The 27,386-nt window shown below is 43.9% G+C and overlaps 1 protein-coding gene across 1 annotated transcript in view; it reads right to left on the bottom strand.

Annotated features, from left to right (window-relative positions):
• Positions 1–27,386, bottom strand: part of LOC126416932 (formin-2-like) — a 277,023-nt gene that overhangs the window by 235,919 nt on the left and 13,718 nt on the right. The window contains 1 exon segment of the mRNA XM_050084812.1: positions 17,365–17,540. Within this exon segment, the coding sequence (XP_049940769.1) occupies positions 17,365–17,540 (176 nt within the window).

Raw genomic sequence — 27,386 nt, forward strand, 5'->3', positions numbered from 1 at the left:
CCTGTATAGCAAATGTGTGATTTTGTGTGGGTATGTTCCAGTAATATTGTATCCATAATTTGTATTATTTAGCATGTTGGATAGTGGGTTCAGAGCAAGGCAGAACCAGAAAGGACTTAATGAGTCTCCTTGGTATATTCCACGCTTAATCTGTATTGGCTGTGATGTGATATTATTTGAATTTGTTTGGATATTAAGTGTGGTTTTCCAATTTTTCATTACTATGTTTAGGAACTGCATCAATTTAGGATCTACTTTGTTTGGAAGGTAGGAGACGAGATACTGGCAGAAGTAAAGCTGTGAGTACCGGGCGTGAGTCGTGCTTCGGTAGCTCAGATGGTAGAGCACTTGCCCGCGAAAGGCAAAGGTCCCGAGTTCGAGTCTCGGTCGGGCACACAGTTTTAATCTGCCAGGAAGTTTCATACTTTGTATATTTCCAATATTTGTAGTAACCATGAGTGGGGTACACTATCAAAAGCTTTTTGGTAATCAATGTATGCGTAGTGTAGCGACCTTTGTTTAGTTTTAGCTTGATATGTCACCTCTGCATCTATTATCAGTTGCTCTTTACATCCTCGTGCTCCTTTGCAACAGCCTTTTTGTTCTTCATTTATAATTTTGTTCTGTGTTGTATGTGTCATTAATTTCTGTTTAATGACTGAAGTTAATATTTTGTATATTGTTGGTAGGCATGTTATGGGGCGATATTTAGCTGGGTTCGCTGTGTCTGCTTGATCTTTAGGTTTCAGATATGTTATTCCATGTGTAAGTGTATCAGGGAATGTGTATGGGTCTGCAATGTAACTGTTAAATAATTTAGTTAGATGTGAATGTGTTGAGGTGAACTTCTTTAACCAGAAATTTGCTATTTTGTCATTTCCAGGGGCTTTCCAATTGTGAGTAGAATTAATTGCTTGGGTGACTTCAAGTTGCAAAATTATCACTTCAGGCATTTGTGGTATCATCTTGTATGTGTTTGTTTCTGCTTGTATCCACCGTGCATGCCTGTTATGTTGTACCGGGTTTGACATATGTTGCTCCAGAAGTGTTCCATGTGTGTTATGTTTGGTGGATTGTTTATTTTAATGTGTGTGTTATCTATTGTCTGGTAAAATTTCTTTTGGTTTGTGTTGAATGTTTGGTTTTGTTTCCTTCTATTTTCACTTTTTTTGTATCTTCTGAGTCGTTTGGCTAATGCTTGTAATTTCTGCTTCTTTTCGTCTAATTGCTCTGTCGCTTCTTGTTGTGAGATTTTACCTAACCTTTTTTGTTTTTTTTCCGAGATTTCATTTCTTATAAATTGTGTTAGCTGTCCGATGTCTTTTCTCAGTTTTTCTATTTTGATCTGTAGCCTGTGTTGCCATGCTGGTTTTGTGGGTTTCTTCTGTGTGTTGGTTGGTTCTGATCTCTGCCTAGTGTGTATATTTAGTGCAGTGAGTGCTCCTATATAAACCAGTAGTTGTAACTCTTCCATAGTTGTATTTTCATTTATTTTGTTGTGTATGATTGTGTTGATAGTTTTTATTGTTGTTTCGACTTGTGGGTTATTTGGTGGTCTACGCAAGAATGGTCTAATGTCTGTATTTGTGTCTTTGTATTCTATATATGTTAGCTGAAATTTTTCTTCTATATCTAACATCTGTGTCACTTCGTGTTCTATTTGTGCTTGTTCTGGTGGCTGTCTTAAGATTTCGTTTTCCTCTGATTGTTTAATTGGTGCATGTTGTTCTTTGTTTGTTTGCTCTGGGATGTTTGAGTCCATTACTGTATTTTCTTCTTCTTCTGATTGCACATTATTTTGTTCCAGTATTTGTTGTACTTGATGTTTGATGTTTTCTAATTCTGATTGGGGTATCCTGTTATTTTTTATTATTACACGGATCTGATCAGCTAATCGTTGTTCTGTTAAAAATTTTAATTCTGGGTATCTGGTAATAAATGTTGTGTATACTTGTGATCTGTATCCAGTTGTGTTGGTTCCTAGGTTTGTTGCTTGGTAATAACAGAACACGAGGTGTCGATTAACTTCATCTGACCATCTCATCCTCTGTCTTTGTTTTCCTTCTAGGGTGGTTGCAGGAAGCATATCCTGCAAAACACCTCTATTTGGATTTAAATCATTTTCCAGTTGGCTAGCAGTGTCGTTACCATTGTGGGCGGGCATAGGGTTCAAGCGTCGTCCCCGACCATGACGGCGCTTGTCCGAGGCTTCTTTAGTTCTGTCCTGAACCAACTAATCACACTAAAAGGGGGGTTAGCCCTATTAGTGGCTTGTTCTTTTTGTCGCCTTTTACGACTGAGCCCTAGCATGTCACCTGGTTATGTTGCATACCTGAGTCTTCACAGAGCTTGTAAGTTAATGATGTAACTGTTTCAGATCCACAGTTCATTTAGAACTATCACTGTTATGTTTTATTTTGCATTCATGCAGTATATTTCCTATTTATCTTGATATTGTGTAAATCATATGAAACTATGTTAACATATGATGATTTTTGAAATATTGTAATATCTGAAATTCACAATTATAATTTGAATTTTGTAAATTGTGCAGTTATTTATCTATTTTCTTCACTTTCTTGATATGACAACGACAGTATTACATTCCGTGTAATGACGAAAGTTTTTTCACAAATGACTTGCAGTTTTGAGGTTACTAGGCGACATCACGTGAGCTTCGGAAAGAGTAGCAGCCATTTTTCACCAAGTGTTATAAAAGTCCCCTGAACTATTTGCTCTTCACACAATGGACAACAACAAATAATTTTCAATTACCCTTGACAAGTTTTTCTCCAATATTAATTTATCTGTCATCGTGCAGCACACTGTGTTTAAGAAAGTAATCTGTATTACCAAAACCTTGTGGGAGTGACAACTGACTACTCAATACGTGACAAGTGTAGTGTGTCTAATATGTCATGTTCTTTGTTGAATCCTCTTCTGCTTTGTTCACTAATGTATATGCACTTGTTTTCATAGCTGTGCACAGTAAAGTGGAATTTGTTACACTGTTATTTTGTGTATTACTTTATATGAAGGAGACAGTGTCACTATTTAACTGATGACTCTGAGGAAATTGTGCTCTCATGAATATATTATCTACTTTGATTCACATAGATACATACCACCATGACTATTATGGATAACCTACCACACATGATCGATGGTGATATCCACAATGTTAAAAATGAGTTCAAGGCTTACAGCACCTGTCTCCTGTACTTCAACCAACAAATTCTATGACATGAACATATCCATCTCTGAACATTATGGCTTCAGCCACACTGGTTCTGACATCATAAATAGTGAAGCAAACGCAGAACACTGTTCTGAACAGCCACATATCTGTGCTGTGTGACATCTCATCCAGAGTGATCATGAATATGGTTCTTCCACCCGCACTGTTACCACCTGTGAGAGGAACAGACTTTCCACTCATTGGCTCTCATGGTCCTGCCACATTATTTATGCAAATTTAAGCCCCACCATTTATGCCCAATCAACTAGGAATCTGGTTTGCAATAATGGAGAACATTTTCACACAATAGAAAATCAGTGACAATTTTGAACAGTTCACCTTACTGACCAGTAATTCCATCAATGTGCTATTTTAGTGGTGTCTGACATTAGAACCCCACTCCCCTCTAGCAAGATTAAAATTCTCTGGAGACGGCACTGATTTTGTGTTGCACAAAACCAATGTATCAAGACCAAATCCTGTACCATGAAAAGCATAGTAACAAAACACAATATGAAACCTGGTGATAAATGCATGGAATGATAGATGCCAGTATCATTTCAGATGTTTTGCCATTATACAATCTGACAACAACAATTGCTACCCTATGTGAGGTTAATCTTAATAGCTCACGAAGGAAATCCATTATGCAGGTTGCCAATATATTGCACATCTGCTCAATTTGCACACCACAGTGGCCACAGCAACAACTCCCTTTCATTCTGAAGACAGCCAAACCATACCAGACCAGCCTGAAGTACCACTGCTTCACTGTGAGCTCTCCTCCACCTGCAGATCACCAAGCTTTCCTGAGGACCTGCAAAGTCATTGCACAATCATTGAAAGACAGACTGAACAGTTGGAAACACTGCAACTGTGGACCATTACAGCTAAGGGCATTTGCATCCCTCATACCTCCCCATCCCTATCACACAGTCTCAAGACCATTCAGGCAAACATTTGCTGGTTCCACAGACATTTTAGTCACCTAGCTACAAAGTGCAAGAACCACGCTTGCACCCCAACACCAAACACCAATCTTATTCAGGTGTAATGCAGAACATCATTCACCTACAGCACATACCGTTTGAGAACAGTCAGCACCCAAAGTCAAAAAGGTATTTTACGACTGTTCATTGTACTGTTTGTTGTGACAACTTTGATGCTGCCAACTACCAAATGACTACACAAGACTGCAAAACCAAGTTAGTTTGTCACTGGCTACATACAGGCTTCATGTTTTTAATCAACACAGAATGCCATGCTCTACCCAGACTCAAAACACAGTATGGTCCCTTTAATGACAGTTAATGATTCTGTCATATGCACATACAGTCACAAGACTTCGGATTTGGTCATCACTCTCACCAAGAATGCCAAATGGACTGTCATGTTAATAAAGATTGCTCAACCTATTTTTGGCACTGATTTCCTCACACATGCATGTCACTTTAATTTTGTATCAGAGTGGATAATGTAATTGCTACCATATAGAATGACAATGATCATTACTGGGAGTCCTAACACCAGAACTTAAAGTTAGACTTCCATTCCACGGAAAAAGAGTACATAGTATTCAGGCATAAAACGACCAACTTATGTAAGAAGAACATGGTAACATAGCATTGAAAACATAAGGTGGACTCCAAGTGGCCATGAAAACACTGGAAGAGCTTATAATACCTACACAATGCAACTGTGATCTGGCACAGCAGTGTCCATGGATAAGCACCCAGTGAAGCCACAGAGAGTGATCCCACACCCTGTGGCGCATCATACCCATACCAACCCTACCTGTTTCATCTTGTGCAAGTCAGATCATGCTGTATCGGCTATCACTAACTTCGACGAAGATGGGCAGGCACTGGCAAGCAGATGGGGCGGAGCAGGGTAGGGCAGGTGGTGGCAAGCAGACAGATGTTTTTTTTTTCTACAATATTGTTTTTCAAACTTTCGGGTCCTCGGCTCTCTCCCATTGTATATAAGCAAGGGGCAGTTTCTGTTGTACAATATTTGTTCAAAAATTCCGGAACTGTGACCACAAAATTTTTCTGTATTACCTTTTACTTATTGTGCATGGTCTCCGAAATATTCTTCTCCACAACTGATATGCCATTCCCAACACTGTTTCCACTTTTGTAAGCAGTCTTGGCATGCCTTTTGTTGGGTTGTGTGAAGTGCCGTCTGCGAATTTTCTTTTATTTCATCTATCTATGTAAATCTTCATCCTTTCAATGGAGTTTTCAACTTTGGAAATAAAAACATGTCCACAGCGTCCTGGTCTGGAGAGTATGGAAGATAAGGCAGCACAGTCATTTCATTTTTTGTGCATTAGTCACACACCAACAGGAATCAATGTGAAGGTGTGTTATCATGATGCAAAAACCATGAATTGTCTCATCACATTTCAGGTTGTTTCCTTGTCAGATTTTCTCACAAGCATCACAACACATACCAAAATTGTGAACATACTGGAATTTTTTGAACAGACCTTGTAATACAGCCATGTAAAAAATTAAGAAACAGTGCTATCTTTAGTAATTGCTAACTTAATCAAGTTTTAATATTATTACATCTTATTCTTACAAAAAACCAGTGGGAATGATGAGACTGTACCTTCTTCGTCAGATCTTAAATCTTTGGACAAGACTTGATGATGTGACTTAACTGTTCTTCCACATTCACTCATGATCCGTTTATCATGTTGTTGACTGCCAGTACTGAAAAACCAACCTCACACAGTTGGGAACGCAATTAGAACTCTTGAGATCTTTTCACATACTAGCAAATTATCCTGCATCACCAAGTGCAAAACTCAAGCAGTTTCGACAAAACCAATCTCGATTTCAATGTGGAGTCTGTAGAAATATTAATAAATTGCTCTTGTTCTTCAATGGTAAGTGTTGATGTAAACTCTGTAATGAAGTGACCTTGTATTTATCTACTAGATCCAGAAAGTACTTCAGAAAGTTAGCATTGAGCTCAGTTCAATGATCCTCAAGCACAGACTTCAATTATTCACTCAACTGAATCATTGTCTTTTTCAAGTCAACAATCTTTGACTTGTTTGTTGTTGCCCACCATGAATTCCTCTCATGTGCCAATCTCTTCGTCACAGAGTAGCACTTGCAACCTATGTCCTCAATTATTTGCTGGATGTGTTCCAATCTGTCCTCCACAGTTTTTACCCTCTACAGCTCCCTCGAGTACCATGGAAGTTATTCCCTGATGTCTTAACATATGTCCTATCATCCTATCCCTTCTTGTCAGAGTATTCCATATGTTCCTTTCGTCTCCAATTCTGCACAGAACTTCCTCATTCTCTACCATAATTTTCAACATTTGTCTGTAGCACCACATCTCAAATGCTTTGATTCTCTTCTGTTCCAGTTTCCCCACATTCCATATTTCAGTACCAAATATGCTGTGCTCCAAAACTACATTCAGAGAAATTTCTTCCTCAAATTAAGGCCCATGTTTGATGCTAGTATACTTATGTTGGCCAGGAATGCCCTTTTTGCCAGTGCTGGACTGTTTCTGATGGTGTTCTTGCTCAGTCTGCCATTTGTTATTTAGCTGCCATGCTAGCAGAATTCCTTAACTCCATCTACTTCATGACCATCAGTCCTGATGTTAAGTTTCTCACTGTCCTCATTTCTGCTGCTTCTCATTACTTTTGTGTTTCTTTGATTTACTCTCAATACATATCTGTACTCATTAGACTGTTCAGTCCAATCAGCAGATCTGTAATTCTTCAATTTCACTGAGAATAGCATCATTATCAGCAAATCTTAGCATTGATATGCTTTCACCTTTAATATCAGTTCCACTCCTGAACCTTTCTTTTATTTCCATCATTGCTTCTGTGATATATATGAGGGTCATTCAATAAGCAATGCCCTACATTCTTTTAAAAAGCCATTAATATACACAGACAAACCTCCTTGTTGGTGCTTCACATTTGATGTCTGTTCTGTGTGCCGGTGAGGTTTCGTACAGTTCTGGCAGATGGCAGAGCATCAAAATGGCATCTACATATGACTCATTACAAGCAGCATGCCATATTGAATTCTCGTGTGCAGAATAAGAAACTGTCGTGAACATCCATAAATGTTTGTGTGCAGTGTACGGTGATGCTGTAGTTGATAGGAGTACAGTTGAGCTATGGGTAAAGAAAGTTACAGCGTCAGGAAATGCAGAAACAGAGCTCCATGATCAGCAACACTCAGGATGTCCTGTCGCAGCCACTGCTCCAGACATGCTGAATTGTGTGGATGTCCTTATTTATCCTGACCGGTGCATCAGAACTTGACAATTGGCTCTACAGTTGTCAGTCAGCATTGGAAGTGTATCTGCAATGATTGAGGCTCTCAGATATTCAAAGAGGTGCTCACAATGGGATCCATGAATGCTCACAGCAGATCACAAGATTCAAAGAAAGGCCATTTCATCTGAATTGTTGGAGCATTCTGTGACCAATGGAGAAGCCTTTCCATCACAGATCGCTATGGGGAACGAAATTTGGGTGCACCAGTTTGTGCCATAAACAAAAAGGCAGTCCATGTAGGGGTGGTATCCTCATTCTCCACGAAAGAAGAATAGGGATGGTGACAGTCTTCTGCAACTGTATTGGCATCATTCTTGCGGATGTGATGCCAAGAGGGTCAACCATCAATTCAGAGGCATATGTGAAGACTCCGAATAAACTCAAGAACCATTTCAGACATGTTTGATCGGACAAGAATCTAGCAGAAATCTTGCTCCAACATGATAAATGCATGGGCACACACAAATCTGAGAACCCAGCAAGACACCACCAAATTGGGTGGACATCATTGCCTCATCCACCCTATACTCCAAACCTGGCACCCTCTGACTTCCATCTCTTTGGGCCACTTGAAGATTCTCTACATGGAACACACTTTGAAGACAATGAGTGTGTCAGTCATGCAGCAAAAACATAGCTACACCTACAGGACAAGAGCTTTTACCAGCACGGAATACATTGTCTTCCACAACATTGGTGTAGGGCCATAGAATGTGATGGAGACAACGAGCATTGACAAGATATGTTGATGTATATTGTCACCAAATCCTGACTCTTAACAATGAATATGTTCTGAGAAAAAGAATATGGGGTATTACTTATTAAACAACTCTCATATATTGAACATAGGGGTGAAAGACTGCATCTCTTTCTTACACCCTTTTTAATCTGAGTTCTTGGTCTTCTACTTTTATTACTCCCTGTTGGCTCTTACACATCTTATATTACCCATCTCATTCTATAGCTTACCCCAATTTTCCTCAGAATTTTTAGCATCTTGTACCATTTGACGATGTCTGTCACTTTTTCCAGGTGTGTGTATTTTTCTTTAGTCTTGCTTCCATTATCAACCACAATGTCAGAACTTCCTCTCCCATGCCTTTATCTTTACTTAAGTCAAACTGATCATCATCTAACAGATCCTCAATTTCCTTTTCCATTCTTCTGTATATTACTCTTGTCAGTAACTTGGATGCATGAGCTGTTAAGCTGATTGTCTGACAATTCTCACACTTGTTATCTCTTGCAGTCTTTGGCATTGTGTGGATGATATTTTCCCAAAGTTGGATGGGTATCACCAGACTCTCATTCCACACACCAATATGAATCTTCATTTTGTTGCCACTTCCACCAATGGTTTTAAAAATCCTGATGGAATATTGTCTATCCCTTCTGCCTTTTCTGATCTTAAGTCTTCCAATGCTCTTTTAAATTCTGATTCTAATACTGGATCCCCTATCTTTTCCATACTGACTCCTGTCTCTTCTGCAATAACACCAGACAAATATTCTGCCTCATACATTCATTGTACTCTCTAAATCTATCCAAACTCTCCTATGCATTTAACAGTGGAATTTCTACTGCACTCTTGATATTACCACACTCATTTAATTTCACCAAAAGTTATTTTGACTGCTCTGTTTGCTGAGCCAGTCATTCCAACAATAATTTCTTTTTACATTTCTTCACATTCTTCATGCAGCCATTACGTCTTAGCTTCCCCACACTTCTTATTTCATTTCTAAGTGACTTATTCCTGTATATCTGAATCTATCTTGACATTTTTGAACTTCCTTCTTTGTTTTTCTTTCCAATTTCTGTGACTGCCCTTTTTGCAGATGTCCATTCCTCTTCAACTGAACTGCTTACTGAGCTATTCCTTATTGCAGTATCAGCACCCTTAGAGAACTTCATGCATCACTCTTCATAGGTTAGAACTTCCACATCACACTTCTTTGTGTATCCATTCCTCCTGTCTAATCTCTAACTTCAGCTTATTTTCCATCACTGCTAAACTGTGATCTGCTCCTGGGTATACCTTACAATCCAGTATCTGATTTCGAAAGCCCTGTGACCATGATGTAATGTAACTGAAATATTTCTGTATCATCTTGCCTTTTCCAAGTATATCCCCAACTCTTGTGATTCTTGAACAGAATATTCACTATTACTAGCTGAAATTGATTACAGAATTCAATTAGTCTTTCTCTCCTCTAATTTCTTGTCCCAAGCCCATCTTCTCCTGCTACCTTTTCTTAGACTCCTTCCCCTACAACTGCATTCCAGTCCCCTATGACTTATATTTTCATCCCCCTTTATGTACTGTATTGCCCTTTCAATAACTTCACATACTTTCTCTGTCTCTTTATCTTCAGCTTGCAACATTGGCATGTATACCCGAACTACCGTTATCAGTGCTGGATTTCTGTCAATTCTGATAAGAACAACCCTATCACTGAACTGTTCACAGTAACACACTCTCTGCCCTACCTTTATACTCATAATGAATGCTATTCTTTTTATACCATTTTCTGCTGCTGTTGGTATTACCATATACTAATCTGACCAGAAATCCTTTTCATCTTACCATTTCACTTCACTGACCCCTACAGTATCTAAACTGAGCCTTTCAATTTCCCTTTTCAGTTTTTCTAGCTTCCCTACCACATTCAAATTTCTGACATTCCATGCCCCAACTTGTAGGAAGTTATCTTTTGTTGGTTATTCAATCTTTCCTCGTAGTTACCTCTCCCTTGCCAGTCCCTTCCCAGAGATTCGAATGAGGGACTGTTCCTGAATCGTTTTCCCAATGGAGAGATCATCATGGCCACATGTCCTGCGGACACACATTATGTGTCTAATTTAGTAGTTTCCATTACCTTATGCATCCTCATGCTGTTTGATCACTACTGATTCTTTCACCTGAAGGGACAGTTTCCCTCCCCAAGGGCAAGGGAGTGCTCTGAACCTCCATCCATCCCTCCACCTTCTTTGACAAAGCTGTTAGCAGACTGAGGGTGACCTCTTATGCCATAAGTCTTCGGCCGCCAATGATGATGATTTTTTTTTTGAAATTTAAGTGGTGGCAAGGTCCAGGCACAGGACCTAGGACATTTTCTTTACTAATCAAGGACTCTACTCCTTTAACACTCTGTAAAGACCAAGGAAAAGATGTCTTTATCATCCTACATTTTCTCCAGAGTAATAGTTTCTTCCTAGAAGATGAAGTTTTGTGTGACAGTTGCAGAAAGTTGGTCTCATTACCTTGAAGGGATACACTCAGTAAATTTGGTATTTTAAAGATGTTAAAGATTTACCAACTTCAAAGCAGTCATTGTATACACACTTCCCAAACTCTCATGTTTCTCTTGAACAAGATCATTGTTTAATTTTTAAGGACATCATATTTGTCACTGACTGGAGAAATTTTTTATTTCACAATTGCAATTTCGGCATTCTGGTTATTTTCAAGTCTTACTGCAAAACCTAAAAGAATAAAAAAATGAAGCACAGGGTGTATGTATGGAACTGGACAAACATGTCATAGACTGTCGTGAATTACAAAATATTGTGAAAATAATCCATTGCTTACATTTTGTCTTTGCACATGTCAGATTTTAAAATCATCTGACATGTGTACATGTTGTGGTCAAAACTAAGCCTTTTCACTTTAGAGATAAAGCAAACAGTCCATTTCATCCTCTTCACATTTCACTGCATCTACAGTTTCATGGCAATGACTTCCGAAATTTGTTATAATTCTTTGAATTTTATCCATAGACAGTGCAACATGATGTGGCATATCTATGAAAAATATTGTTTAATGTAGAAGCATCATTTACAAACATTGAACAAGTCAATCTTTGCAATATGTACTAACTGTCAGTTGAAAATCAATGCTGGCTTAAAGAAGTGGTGCACATTTTTCAAGACCCATCTTGGTCCTTTTATTACTGTTGGGACTCTAAATACACTCACATTATCTCGAGTTCCTAAGGTATTTGTAGTAACACTCTTCCTGTTTATGTCGCACTTCACTTAGTGTAGACCGGGACTGTGTCCTAGGCATGCCCAATGTTAACTGAATGGGCATGGCCCATGCTGCCTGAGTTGTTGTTGTTGTTGTTACGCCGGCAGAGGTCGCGTCCGAATTCTCGCGTGCCCTCTGGTGGACGGGACTCTACTTGCGGCAACTACTGTCCGTGACACGCCGTGCCGATGTGCGCATCCCGCGATCTTTCCGGTGGCTACTGCACTCCTCCTCCTTCGGGGGGTGAAGCCGCTGTGATCCACTGCGTTAGAAGGTGGAGCGTCGGGCAGGAGCGATGACCTCCACATCCGTTGGAAGGCCGGAGTCAAGGGGATCTGCCAACCCTCGAGCCAGAACCTTCAAATACGGCTGGAAGTGACCCATACGAAGAGGCTCCCGTCATCCCACCACCGGAGTCCGTGACAGAACGGGCGACAAGCTGTCAAACTCCGGATCCTGTTCCACCTTGGGAGGGACAAGACCCAGTGGCAGGGACGATGGGGAAGGGACAACCACAGGTGAACCAGCCTCCTGAGAAACCGGGCCTGCGAGGGGGGCCGGCTCTCGCTGGGGCATCTCAAACGATGGCAATGCCGGTGCTGGAGCTACTGGATGCTGCCAAGGCCGAGAACCATCACAGTGCGGCAGAGTCACAGCGGGGAGAGGCGGTAACGTCCCCTGGGAAACCAACACGGGTGCCAGCAATGGGGAAGCCGGTGTCCGAGAGGTCGGAGGGTGGGTGCCCAAACGTGGACTTAGCTGATTTTGGTGATGACGTACCACCCGGACCCCCACCTGCAAGGTATAAAGCCGGCAGCCATTTCGGTGCAGGACCACCGCTGCTATCCAACGTGGATTGCTACCAAACCCACGTGCCCAGACCGACATACCCAGTGGAAAGCCAGGTACTCCATTTTGCGAAGACTGGCGAGGACCAGGTTGGATGAGGTGCAGCAGAGTCCTAGGTTGGCGCCCATGGAGGAGCTCTGCAGGGCTGCGGTCTCCCATTGGTGTGGTCCAGTATGCCGTCAGGAAAAACGTAAATGCCTCCTCTGCAGGAAATTCGTGCACATACTTTTTCATCTGCGTCTTAAATGTGCGCACCATGCGCTCGGCTTCCCCATTCCATTATGGATGGAAGGGGGGAGAGCAAACGTGCCGAATACCGAAGCGCCTACAAAAATCCTGGAAGGTCTGCGAAATAAACTGCGGTCCATTGTTCGAGACCAGGGTGATTGGCAGATCTTCCACAGAAAAGATTTTTGCTAGTGCCTGGATTTCAACTTCTGAAGTGGTTGAGGAGCAGCGAACTACATATGGGAATCGGGAGTAAGAATCAATGACCATGAGCCAAAAGCTACTGAGAAATGGGCCCGCAAAATCGATGTGAACACGTTCCCATGTGTGGGTTGCCAGCGGCCATGAAGAGAATGCTGCCCTGGGTGATGCCTGTTGGCTCGCACACTGGGAACAGGCGGCTACCAAGTGCTCAATTTCTCTGTCAAACCGGGCCCGTACACATGTCTGTGAGCCAAGGTTTTAGTACGGAAACACCCCAGTGTCCCACATGTAATAATGTGAGGACCTCCCTTCATAAACTTGCAGGAACAACCACGCGAGGAGCTGTATCATCGGTAGCCAGAAGGAGAACTCCGTCCAAGACTGAGAGGCGGTCTCGTAGAATAAAATAATTACGAAGAGGGCCAGAGGCCTGGCCTGGAGGGCGGGATGACCACCCCTACTGATGAGGCGAACTACTTGCCAGAGAACCGGGTCAGCTGCCGTTTCCCTGGCAACTCAAGAACTAGTGATCGGGAAGCCATCAACCGCTTGGCGGGACGCCACATCCAAATGAAAACACATAATTTCCTCTAGATCGAACGTAGGATCTGGGCCCACCGGAAGACGGGAAAGAGTGTCGGCGTTGGCATGCTGTCCGGTAGGGCGAAATGAATGTCATAATGGTACTTGGAGAGGAACAAGGCCCAGCACTGTAGTCTGTGGGCCGCCATATCCGGAATCTGAGAGGCGGGGCCAAATAACGATATTAACGGCTTATGGTCAGTGATTAACTGAAACTTCGTGCCATACAAGAAAGGGTGAAACTTGGTAACAGCGTAGACAATGGCCAAAGCCTCTTTCTCCACCTGGGAGTAATGGGCCTGCGCGGGACCAAGAGTTTTAGATGCAAACGCTAGTGGTTGCTCGGAATCATCCGCATTGCGATGGGCTAGGACCGCCCCCACCCCATACTGCGAAGCATCGGTAGCCAGGACCAATGGCTTATGGGGTCAAAAGTACCCAAACAAGGCGCTGACGCGAGGAGGCTCTTCAACGAGGTGAACGCTCACTCGCATGCAGGTGACCAATCAAAAGGAACACCCTTGTGTAGAAGGCAGTACAGGGGGCGGGCTATGGTGGAAGCCCTGGGAATGAACCGGTGGTAATAGGCTATCTTGCCTAAAAAAAGCTTGTAACTCTTTCAGCGAAGCAGGCCGAGGAAGGTCGACGATACCGTGGACCCAACTTCCTAGTGGCTGGACGCCGTGCCGAGAGATGGTGTAGCCCACATACTCAATGGACGGTTGGAAGAAGTTTGACGTATGCAGGTTGCAACGCAAGACCACAGACCTGAATTTGAGAAAGAGGGTGCGAAGGTTGTGCAAGTGTTCCTTCGTGCTGCGGCCTGTGACAATTATGTCATCCAGGTAATTAATACAATGAGGGATTGTCGACGTGATGTGCTCAAGATAACGCTGGAATATCGCCGGGGCACTGGATATTCCAAAGGCCAACCACTGGTATTGGTAAAGGCCAAATGGGGTGTTGACGACCGCCAGCCGTTTGGAGTCCTCATCAAGTGGTATCTGATGATAAGCATCCGGAACATCGATTTTCGAAAAATATTGGCCTCCCACCATGGCGGAGAACAATTCATCAGCACGAGGCAAAGGACAGGTGTCCACCACCAATTGGGAATTAATGGTGGCCTTGAAATCGCCACAAAGATGTAATTTTCCCGAGGGCTTCCTTACAATAACGAGGGGCGAAGCCCACTCACTAGAAGAAATGTGAAGAACGGCCCCTAGGGCTGTCAGCCGGTCTAGCTCTTCCTTTACCTGAGGGCGAAGAGCCAAGGGGGTCTGCCTCGCGCGTAGAAAACGCGGGCGAGCCGACGCCTTCAACGTTAAGTGAGCTTCAAAATCTGAAACACGCCCCAGGCCCTCCTCAAAGATATCAGGAAAGTCTGAGATCAAAGATTCCAATGATTGATAGGGAATGTCTTCGAAGACCAACTGTATGGTGTCAGCGATAGAAAAACCAAAAGCTTGAAAGGCATCCAGGCCAAAAAGGTTAGCAGAGCTTGCATCACTGACAACAATAAAAGTAATAGGCCGAGTGACTGATTTGTAAGTCACGTCGGTAGTGAATTGACCCAGTAGAGGAATGAACTGTTTACCATAACCGCGTAGACGCCGGTAAACTGGCGCCAACGGGGGCGATCCAAGGTCAGAATAAGTTTGTGCATTCAACAACGAAACTGCCGTGCCCATATCTACTTGCAGTTGTAACCGGCACGACAGAACCGACACCTCAATGAAGAGTTTGCGTGCCGTTGCGTCGGGAGCCTGGCCCGATGAAACTTCCTGAATGTCAACGTCCACGTCCTCTGTACCTGCTTCATTCGATTCTTTTGAGGCTGAGCGGCAAACTTTAGCAATGTGACCTTTTTTATTACATTTTCGACAAACAGCCCAATGCTGGGGGCACTCTGACTGATCATGATGTATATAGCATGACGCACAGGACGGCAACAGGGGCCGGCGGCCGGAATTCTGTTTACGCGCCGTGCGGGAGCGGCCGTAATGGCTGGAAGTACCGCTCGCACGTCGTCCACCCCGGACACAGTGGATGCGGACGCGCTGCCCTGAACTGCCGTGACGTCGCACCATGCTTCCAGCTGTTGACCTGTGGCATGAGAGACTTCATACGATTGAGCAATGGACAGGACTTCCTCAAGGGAAGGGTCTTCTAACTGCAGGGCCCGTTGCCGGACCTCCCTATCAGGGGCCGAATGAACAATGACGTCGTGTACCATAACGTGGGCATACGACTCTCGTGAATGCTCCGTGACAAAATGACACTTGCGACTAAGACCGTGCAGGGTAGTGGCCCACACCCGGTAAGACTGATGGGGCTGTTTCTTGCATTGATAGAACTCGACCCTAGCCGCCACAACATGCGGCGGCGATAATATGAAGACAGCAATGAACACAATGCGTCAAAAGACAAGGACGAGGGTTTCTGCAATGGCTCTAGCTGCTGCAAAACTTGATACATCGAGGGAGATATCCAAGACAAGAAGAGAGCATGACATACCTCTGCGTCGGCAACATGAAACGCCTGGAAATGCTGCCGAAGGCGATGTTCATATGCGTCCCAATTCTCCACCATCTCGTCATATGGGGGAAAGGGAGGAGGGAACGGCGCTGTAGCAGACAGCATGGAGAGCAACGCCGGAAGCACTTGTTTAAAGGTGGCCATGAGCTCCGTCTGCTGCTCAACCAAAACCCGCACTAAATCCTCCATGCCGTGGAGAAGCTGCGAAACCGGAACAACGACGCAACACGCGAAAGAATGACCCTACTCATCGCCAATTGTGTAGTAACACTGTTCCCGTTTACATCACACTTCACTTAGCGTAGACCGGGACTGTGTTGTTGTTGTTACACCGGCAGAGGTCGCGTCCGAATTCTCGTGTGCCCTCTGGTGGACGGGACTCTACTTGCGGCAACTACTGTCCGTGACGTGCCGTGCAGATGTGCGCCTCCCGCGATCTTTCCGGTGGCTACTGCAGTATTATACTTCTGCAGTTATTGGAAGACATTCTACTGCACATAGGGCAATCAGTTAGGTACTAATATGACAGATTTACCTTCCACTGCATCTTATGGAAACATTTGGAGGGCATTCAAATGGTTGTTCAGCAAATGCAAATTGCTCTGTACATTCACCTAACTTGACACTTCTATACTTTTATCTGTGGTGAAAATTAAAACAAGAGGTCATTATATAACTCATGAAGAAATGAATGCCTTACAACATGGACCAATGCTGCTGTTAACTCCAGAAGAAATTTAACATGCAGCATTGTTCCTCTAGTTTCACTTTATAGCATGTAACAATGCTAAACGTCAATATTACGAGCAATTGGTATGACAGCCATGATAATAAACATGTAAACTATACCCGAGTTAAGCATGCACTTACATCTGATATAGTACAACTGATGTTAGTGGAATCTCTTCACCTAACAGCAGGACATTGGTTTGAGGTGCAAGTTGTCTTGATACTATTTGACCAAGTCCCATATATAACACACAGTTCTCTCAGAAGCTTCTTTCAAATCTCCCAGAAGAAAGTATTTAGTTACATTAGAAAGAAATTAAAATGAAGACATTGTGATAATACAGTGACTGTAAAGAAAAAAAATTACTTTCAGACATTAGAAAATTCACCATACTGTCCATTATAACTTTATGTAAACCACACATTGATATATTCATTCATTTGGGGTTCATTTGGTGTAGCGTATCTTAGCTGCCTTATGCTGTACTTTTAGCACTTTCTAAACAACACTGCCAGTAAGGAAACCAAACAGTGTATTGAATCAGTGAATAAGCTTTGCACAGAAACAAGAATGTCTTCAGTATAAGAAGTACATTAGTAAGTTATGCAACCACACTGATAAATGTGTTAAAGTCTCACCTGGAAGACAGTGTCCACAGCAGCATCTTTATCAGATATTTGACATATTACACCAGCTGCCAGAAGATGAGTGCAGAATTGCACTGCAAGAATTGTTAAGTCCTGGTCTGACAGATACAGCTTCAGGTAGTGGCCATCTGGAAATGCTGAGAGGAACCAGTTTACCAGTATTAGGCCTGTAAACATAACACAAACTCATGCACATGTCGTCTTCTGGGAATAGACTGGTGTTGGTCCTAAATCATGTCTCTACCAATTTGTCAGCATATGTAATCCACCAACACACAACAGCATACATGGAAAACTGCAGCTGCCACTGGTGCTATACCGGTAGTACATTTGCAGACCACTTTTACTATCCATAACACTGAGGAAATCTTGTGTAAAGAGTGAGTTGAGTTTAACATGATCGCTACTTCCTGAATCTAAACTGATTTCCATGAGGGAGTTTCTAATACTCATGTAAGTAATAAGTCTGAACTGAAGAACACACTGTCGTTTGCTGCTACAAATAGATGTGATAAAATGCAACAGTACTACACATCAGATTTTCTTTTTCATAGATGGGAGTGACCTTACTTTTCTAGAATCATATCAGAAAAGAAAGAAATACTGTAAACACTGGCTGACCTTTGGACACCATGTGAAAGTACAACTGTAAGTTTTAGGTATTTCTATTTTCTCATCTGCATCAGTAGTAACAATTTGGGATCAGAATAAGAAACAATTTTACTGGGTATGCGTCAAAGACAATACAAGGATTATTTATGATCTGTATTTTTCTACGTGAGATGTGAAGAGTTTTTGAGTCAGGAAAGCAAAAACAATCTCAAATTCGTGAACCTCCAGAACCTGGGTAAGAGGCCAACTAGTTAACAATTCTTCCACCATCACTGACAATACTAATTGCTATAATGATACAATTATTAGTTAAGCTCACAAGAGATCAGAACTAATTGTAAGAACCCAGTTGTAGGACATTCTGTATTAATTATGTACAGTAATGTTGTTACAACTCATCAAGGTGTGTGTATGTCACTTCTCACGATGTCTTCAGAGTAAGGCTCACATACTGGGTTACGAAACACGAACTCATCACATACCCATTTTGATACTCCACAATGAATATGTGGTGACATCTATGAAATTCAGTTTAATGATTTTTGTGATGCCTTATGCAGGCACCCTGTTTGGCTGCCTTCCTGCATCAACCTTGTGCTACATGTTACACAGTTAACAAGGATGTGTGACAATATCACCTCTGTAGGCACTAAAGACCACTTTCCCCCAGTACTACCTTCTCACCCCATGACATATGCAGGAGTCTAAGTTACTACCCTCAGCTTTGGTCGTCTGGTGAGATTAGAGCTAAATGCAAATTTGTGCATCACCATTGTTGATGTGACTATTACAAGGTGCTGACATTCTACTTCTGTCAGAGGCATCAAAGGATTTTGAAGAGCAACTAAACTTCATGGACAGCATCTTCAAAGGAAAGTATAGGATGAACATCAACAAAAGCAAATCAAGATTAATGGAATATAGTAAAATTAAATCAGGTGATGCTGAAGGAATTAGATTAGGAAACAAGACACTTAAATTAGTAGATGAGTTTTGCTACTTGGGCAGCAAAATAACTGATGGAGGCCAATGTAGAGAGGACATAAAATGTAGACTGGCAATGGCAAGAAAAGCATTTTTGAAGAAGAGAAATTTGTTAACAGGAATTACAGATTTATGTGTAAGAAGGTCTTTTCTGGAGTGTAGCCATTTATGGAAGTGAAACATGGACAATAATGAGTTTAGACAAGAAGAGAATATAAGCTTTTGTAATGTGGTGCTAAAGAAGAATCCTGGATATTAAATGGGTTGATCACATAATTAACGAGGAGGTAGTGGACAGAATTTGGGAGACAAGAAATTTGTGGCACAGCTAAACCAGAAAAAGCAATCAGTTAATAGACATGTTCTCAGACATCAAGGAATCATCACCACCAATTTAGTACTGGAGGTAAATGTGTGCATGAGGGTGTGGGGGGAATCATAGAAGGGAGACCAAGAGATGAATACAGTAAGGAGAATCAGGAAGATGTGAGTTGCAGTAGTTATTCAGATATGAAGAGACTCACAGGATAGAGCAGTGGGGAAAGCTGCAAGAAACCACTCTCTGGCCTGAAGACCACAGCAACAAGTAATTCTAGTCTGACACACATTAACTTTGGAGTCAGATTCAGGAATTTTGCATTGCCATTCTGGGCAAGATCAACACAGCATGCTCAAGAGGATGTGCACATTCAGCTTACTGCCATCTTCAGGGCTTTGAGAAATGTTGAATCATTGGCTCCATGGACATGGGAGCACAATACCGACAGATTGCCCAAACAGTTGGCCATAACATAATTAACTGCAGAGCAACTGACTGACAAGGTCCACAAGAAGATCAAAGACATGTTCAACTGCTTCTGGTGAATAAATGAGTGACAGCAGCAGAATACTCGGCACACATTACAGTCAGACAAGAATATATTATTGAAAGTTGGGTTGAGATCTCAGACTTTCTTACATCAGTTACCTCTAACTGTATATCACAGAGACTGAAGTGATGTAGAGCCAGAGTATACTGGGACACTGAGTGGTATTCTCTGGTGTTTAGTAACGAGTCTCGCTTCTGTTTCTAGTGGTCAGATTGTGCCAAGCGTCAACTAAGAGACCGGTATCCTTGCAGTTACTGGAATTTTGGTGTGAAATACTATCTATTGTGTGTGTGTGTGTGTGTGTGTGTGTGTGTGTGTGTGTGTGTGTGTGTGTTTTTGTTTTGTGGTTGTGGTGTTTATACTTTTTTTTTCTTCGTGGGACCAAATGGCGAGGTCATTAGTCCTGTGATTCCGAAGTTAGCCACAGATGGTAATAGTGGATGGATCCAGTCAGCAGAGTCAATTTATAAAATAATGAAGTTAAAAAACACGCAGTAAAAGGTGAGGCCAAATATAAAAACTAGAAAAAAGTGGGTGATCTTTCCATGGGATCCCAGACTGTGAAGACTGGAAAAGCAATCCCAACCACAACCATCCTGTCCCTGCTCCAAGAGCAAAGTAAGACTTTATATCTGGAAATAAAAAACACTTTCACAGAGGCAACTAAGGATCAGTTCAGCCATCTGTAAATTGCATGCTAAGATTAAATTTAAGGAATCAGGAAGACTATACCTAGCATGAAGGGCCAAAAAGAAGGGGACATGCCACCAATATATGGCATACAATCAGTCTGGCTCCACAACATGGGAGGGGGTAGGTGACTGCTCCCCCAGCCACACAATCAGCAAGCTCATTACCTGGGATACCCACATGGCCAGGGACCCAAAGGGAGTCAACATAACAAGCAGCATGGTGAAGATCAGCGAGATGGTCATGAATGGCCAAGACCAAGGCATGGCGGGAAAAACACCAGTCAATAGCCTGAAGGCCACTCTGAGTCTGTACGTAGCAAAAATTGGTGGAGTTGAGACTGTTTAATAAAGGTAAGGGCGTAGGAATTTGCCATCAGTTCCACAGTAAACACCCCACATGTAGTTGGCAGGAGATGATTTTCCATGCCAACAGAGGACTTGAAGGAATATCCCACATGATCAGCAAATTTAGGTCCATCAGTGTAAAAAACAACACCATCCCAAAACTCCCACAAAATTTGGCAGAAAGAAACAACTGAATACCATCAAGGGAACGGAATCTTTCGGATCTCGGTGGAGATCCATCGGAATCCGGGGCCGAGGAACTAACCAAGGGGGGTGTTGGGGAGGGAATGTGGGAGACAGGACAAAGAAGGAAGCTGAAAATCATGGTGAAGAGACGCAAGGCAGGCGGGAATCAGGTGGGTGATGTCCTTGGTCTGTGAACAGGATAGAATAGGAAGGATGAGTGGGAGAGCCATGGACAGTGATTGCATAAGAAATCAGAAGTTGGGACCACCGAACAGAAAGGAAGGGGGGTGGGGGAGGAGAGACCAGCTTCAACCAAAGGACTATCAACTGGGCTAATAGGGAAGGCACCAGTGGCCAAACGGATACCACGATGGTGGACCGGATCCAGGAGGCACAGTGTGGATTAAGCAGCTGAACCATAAACTTGGCAACCATAGTCCAAACAAGACAGCACTAAAGCCCGATATAGACAGAGAAGGATGGAACGGTCCGCATCCCAAGAGGTATGGGCAAGGAAGGGAAGGACATTGAGTTTATGGAAACATCCTACCTTCAGAAGCCTGATATGAGGCAGCCAAGTGAGCTTGTTGTCGAAAAGAAGATCCAGGAAATGAAACTGTGGGACCACAGGTAATCCTTGTGCATCAAGGTAGAGCTCCAGACCGGGGTGGACCGTAGTGCGGTGACAGAAGTGGACCATCCATGATTTTAAAGGAAAGAATTGGAACCCATGTGAGATGGTCCAAGCAGAGGCACGCCGTATAGCTCCCTGGAACTGCTGCTCTGCAGAGGCCATACAGAGCCATACAGAGCAGGGGTGACCAAAGGACCGACGGAGGCCACAAGTCCATCTATAGCAATGAGGAAAAGAGACACACTCAATACTGAACCCTGTGGGATGCCATTCTCCTGGATCCATGGAGAACTAAAAACAGTAGCAACCTGAACCGTGAATGACCAGTGGAACAGGAACTGGCAGATAAAAATCTGAAGTGGGACCCAAAGATCCCAATCATGAAGTGTAAGAAAGATGTGATGGTGCCAAGCCATGTCATAGGCCTTGTGAAGGTAAAAAAAACTGCAACCAAATAGCAGTGCTGGGAAAAACCCTGCTGAGTTGTGGATTCCAAGAGAAGTAAATGATCGATCAGAGACCATTCCTCTCGAAAGCCGAACTGGTAAGGGGACACTATAGCCTGAGATTCGAGGACCCAATTGAGCCGATGGGCTACCATCCATTCAAGTAGCTTACAAACAATATTTGTCAGACTAATTGGCCAATAGCTTTCAACAAACAGGGTTTTTTTACCAGGCGTAAGGACAGGAACCATGATGCTATCCCTCCACTGAGAAGGGAAGTCTCCTTGGAGCCAAATATGGTTAAACACTCAGAGAAGATGCCATTGTGGAGCACAGAGATATTGAAGCAGTTGGTTATGAATGGAGTCTGGGCCAGGGGCTATATCATGAGAAGAAGAAAGTGCAGAAAGAAGTTCCCATTCAGTAAAAGGTTTGTTTTAAGATTCTGACTGAAAAGGGGTAAAACATAAGGCGGAAGCTTCGGCCCACTGTTTCTGTTGAAGCAAAGCAGCTGGATAGGAGGATGATGCTGATGTTGTTGCAAAATGGGTCTCAAGATGTTCCACTGGTCCATGCAAATGCCATCCAGGAGGTGAAGGCCCAGAAGGTTGACTGCTGACTGTAGACTTGGAGAGAGCAAAGTGTAGCCCATACCCATGACATAGGGACAGTAGAACTGAGGGAAGAAACAAAGCGTTCCCAACACATCTGTTTGCTCTGTTTGATTAAGTAATGGGCTTTATAGCAAAGCCATTTAAAGGTAATAAGTTTGGCAACAGATGGGTGCCTCTTAAGGTGTTGCAAAGCTCGATGGCAATCACGGATGGCAATGGCAATGGCCGTACTCCACCTCAGGACATGCCGGCCGTGAAATGGTCCAGATGAGCACAGGATAGCAAGGCTAGCAGTGTGAACAATCGTGTCAGACATGTCACATAGGACGTCATCAATACAACCCGACAAAGAGGGAGAAAAAACAACCTGTGCAGTATATAGAGGCCAATTGGCATGTTGGAAAGACCAACAAGGTAACCTGTCCATCGGGGAGCGGGAAGGGAGTGAGAGAATCAATGCAAAATGGTCACTGTCACAAAGGTCATCATGTGGCAACCAGTGTAATGAAGGGAGGAGGGAGGGAGAAGAAAGAGAAAGATCAATGGCAGAAAAGGTACCATGGCCAGCACTAAAATGAGTAGGGGAGTCATCATTAAGAAAGCACAAGTCTTGGTCTGCAAGAAACCGGTCTATGAGAAGAACCTGACTAGATAGAAAAGCATCACCCCACAAGGGAAGATGAACATTAAAATCCCTGAGAAGGAGGAAGGGAGGAGGAAGTTGCTGAAGAAGGGCAGTTAAGGCAGCAGGTGTAAGAGTCCTGTCAGGAGGGAGATAAAGATTGCGAACTGTGACCCCAGAGTCCAGGTGGACCCTATCAGCAACCGTTTCCAATGTAGTTTGAAGAGGAATCCACATGCTAGCAACGTCTGTATGGACCTACGTACAAACGCCACCAAAGGCTAGGATAAAGGCACCAGTATCAATATGATTGTCCAAGTGAACACCCCACCTTTGAGTTTGTCCCAAAGTTCCTCATCAGTTTGAAGGATGAGGTCCCTGTGAAAAATCACACCTTGAACCATATTCAAAGACTGGTGGGGGGTAATGGACACAGGAATTGTGCCAAGATGGTTACAGGCATGAGGGGTCGCAGACTGGGCAGCTGAAGCAGTTTTGAGCAACAACAAACCCGGCCGCATCTTAGTCAGAGAGTCCACTTTGCCAAACTTGTCTTCAATGTGTTCCACAGAAAATACAGGTTTAGTATTGGTTAAAATATCCCCATCAGTTCTGGTGCAAACCAGATAGCGGGGGAAAGGTTTCACCCCTAGTCGATGAGCCTGACCCTCCTCCCAGGAGGGAAGGGAAGGCCGAAGGAGCAGAAGAAGCAGCACTAAAAGAATCATTTCCATGGAGAGAGATGGCTGTAGAAGAACTGCAAAAGATCTGGACCCGAATGTGTTGCATTTGCATAGTGTCCACCCTGATACCACCCACTCTGATCAGGGGCTTCCCCCACGGGCACAACCCAGCCACAGCAAGGGCCGTCTGGCAGACCATCTGGCACGGCAGGCATTACCCACTGCCAGGAGTTCCGATGCTCCAGGAAGACAAGCAACCACTCCTAGGCTTACATAAGGTGGTCACAGCTCAGGTATCAGAAGTGTGATCCCTGTGTTCTCAGGGGGCTCAACCAAGAGGGTACATAGCAACCCCACCACATGGGCTGGCTACCATGCTGGCTATGTACCCTAGCATCAGACAACGACGTGAAAGAAAACATGGAAGGAACTAGGAGTGCACACACCAGAGACACAAGGTAAGGTGCTCTTCCCCAAATGATTACACTACAGAACAGAAATTTAGTAATGGAGGTCAAACCCCAGAGGGGGACCAGAGGATGCCAAAAGGATGAAGTAATTACACAATGAAACAAAATCGCTAAGCCAACACAACCAGGAGGAAAGCGGGGCCAACATAAACAAGGACACCAAGAGAGGTAGAGGAGAGGGTTGAGGGGAAGTAGCAAGGACAAGAAAAGAGGGAAAGGGAAAAAAATGGTTCAAATGGCTCTGAGCACTATGGGACTCAACGTCTTAGGTCATAAGTCCCCTAGAACTTAGAACTACTTAAACCTAACTAACCTAAGGACATCACACACACCCATGCCCGAGGCAGGATTCGAACCTGCGACCATAGCAGTCCCGTGGTTCTGGACTGCAGTGCCAGAACCGCACGGCCACCGCGGCCGGCAGGGAAAGGGAAAGGGAAAGGAAATGCAGCCCAGGAAAGAAGGAAACCTGCAACAGCTCGGGGCCCCGTGCTCGGCACACAAAAACTTGCAAAAGGACCATGAGCCCCCCGGGAGGCGGGGATTGGGGGGTGGGGGGTTTGGGGGAGAATTGAGAGGAAGTGACAGTGGAGAGCCACAGGGTTAACAGAGTCCTTAGAGCCACGCAAAAGGTCCAGGCAAAGCTTCGGCCTACAGCTACAGCTACACCACGGAGGTGTACATGAATGGACCTCAAGGAGAGCTGGTACAGGCAAGGACTCCAGTTCAGACAGAATTGATTGCACGTGAACCACAATCGTTAGACCTGACCTGATCTGCCTATGTGAGAGGTGAACTGCCTTGGCTGGCAAAAGAAGACAGTGATTAGGATGTTCAGGAGAGTTATGAACGTGTGCAATGTAACTGGCAAGCAGTTGTGCACACCTGATCTTCAATGGAGGGACTCCAGTCTTCACCAGTATGCTTGTCACAGGACTCATCCTAAAAGCTCCTGTCGCTAGTTTAACTCTGCAGTAGTACAATGGGTCGAGCATATGCAAGGCTGAGGGCGCCTCTGAACCATAAACCAGACTCCCACAGTCAAAGCCAGATTGAACAAGGGCTCTATAGAGCTGCAGCAGTGTGGAGCAATCTGCACCCCAGTTCGTGCTGCTCAGGCAGCCGAGGGAATTGAGACGCTGCCAAAACTTCCATTTAAGGTGAAGAAGATGAGGAAACCAAGTAAACTTGCATCAAAAACCAGACCTAAGAATTGATATGTCTCCACTACAGTGAGTGGATCGCCATTAAGTGCTGGTTCCGGATGAACGGTACGACGCTGACAGAAATGCATGACACACGTCTTCATGGAGGAAACCTGGAAACCATGAGCTAGAGGCCACGACTGCACCTTGTGGATGGCCCCCTGTGGGAAACACTCAGCAAGACCAGTACTGGAGCAACTGAACGAAATGCACTAGTCGTCTGCATAGAGAGAAGGTGACATGGAGGGTCTGACAGCTGCTGCTAGACCATTAATGGCCACTAAAAATAGAAATACACTCAATACAGAGTCCTGTGGGACTCCATTCTCCTTGATATGGATGGAACTATGGGAGGCACCAACTTGGATACAGAAACTGCAGAGTGACAGGAAGTTTTGGATAAAAACTGGGAGCGGGACTCATACAATGTGGCAAGGATATGATGTCTCCAGGTCGTGTTGTATGCTATTTGTAAGTCAGAAAAGACAGCAACCAGGTATTGGTCTCTGGAAAAGGCTGTTCGGATGATAGACTTGAGGGACACAACATTATCAGTGGTAGAGCGACCCTGGCAGAAGGCGTCCTGACACGGAAGCAGTAGGCCACGTGCTTCCAGGACCCAACCCAACCACCGACACACCACACGATCCAGCGGCTTACAAAGAATGTTGGTGAGGCTGATGGGCCCATAGCTATCCACATCAAGCAGGTTATTACCGGGTTTGAGCACCTGAATGATGGTGCTATCCCACCAAAGCAATGGAAAGACACCATCGCACCAGATCTGGTTGATGATGATGAGGATATGTCACTTGTAGTCACATGAGATATGTTTAATCATCTGGCTGTTGATCCAATCAGGCCCAGGAGCTGTGTCGGGGCAATGTGCATGGGCGCTGAGGAGCTCCCACTCTGTCGTTGGGGAGTTATAGAATTCACTGTGGCGTGTATTGAATGAGTGACAGCTGCCGTTTGAGAGTGTGAAAGGCTGGGGGGTAATTCCCCGGCACAGAGCTCGGCAATCGCATTTGAGTCGATAGATAACACACCATTTACAGTAACACTGGGAACAACTGTTGCAGTCTGGTACCTGAAAATATGTTTGATCTTTGCCCAGACTTGGGAAAGTGACATATGGCACCCAATGGTCGAGACGTATCTCTCCCAACACTCCTGCTTCCATCATTTGATAAGGTAGCAAACATGGGCATGTAGTTGTTTAAAGGCTATGAGGTGCTCCAGGGAACGGTGTGGTTTATGCCACAGTAGAGCTCGCCGAAGCTCTGTAATTGCCTCAGCAATTTCAGATGACCACCAACCGACTGCCTTATGCCGGGAGCACCATAAAGAGTGAGGGTTCACATTTTTTGCCGCAGAAACAATTGTTGTAGTCACCTGCTCAACCATCACATCAATGTTACTGTGTGGAGGAGATTCAATGGTGACATCAGAGGTGAAAGGTTCCCTGTCCGCCTTGTTTAAAGCCCATCTGGAGAAGCGTCCATCGGCCTTAGGCTGGGGCAGTGACAGGAAGATGGGGAAGTGGTCACTACCACACAGGTCATCATGTGCTCTCCAGTGGATAGGTGGAATGAGTCCTGGGCTGCAAACTGATAAATCAATGGCCGAGTAACTACCATGAGCCACACTG

This window comes from Schistocerca serialis, chromosome 8 (assembly GCF_023864345.2).
Source record: "Schistocerca serialis cubense isolate TAMUIC-IGC-003099 chromosome 8, iqSchSeri2.2, whole genome shotgun sequence".
Classification (NCBI taxonomy): domain Eukaryota; kingdom Metazoa; phylum Arthropoda; class Insecta; order Orthoptera; family Acrididae; genus Schistocerca; species Schistocerca serialis.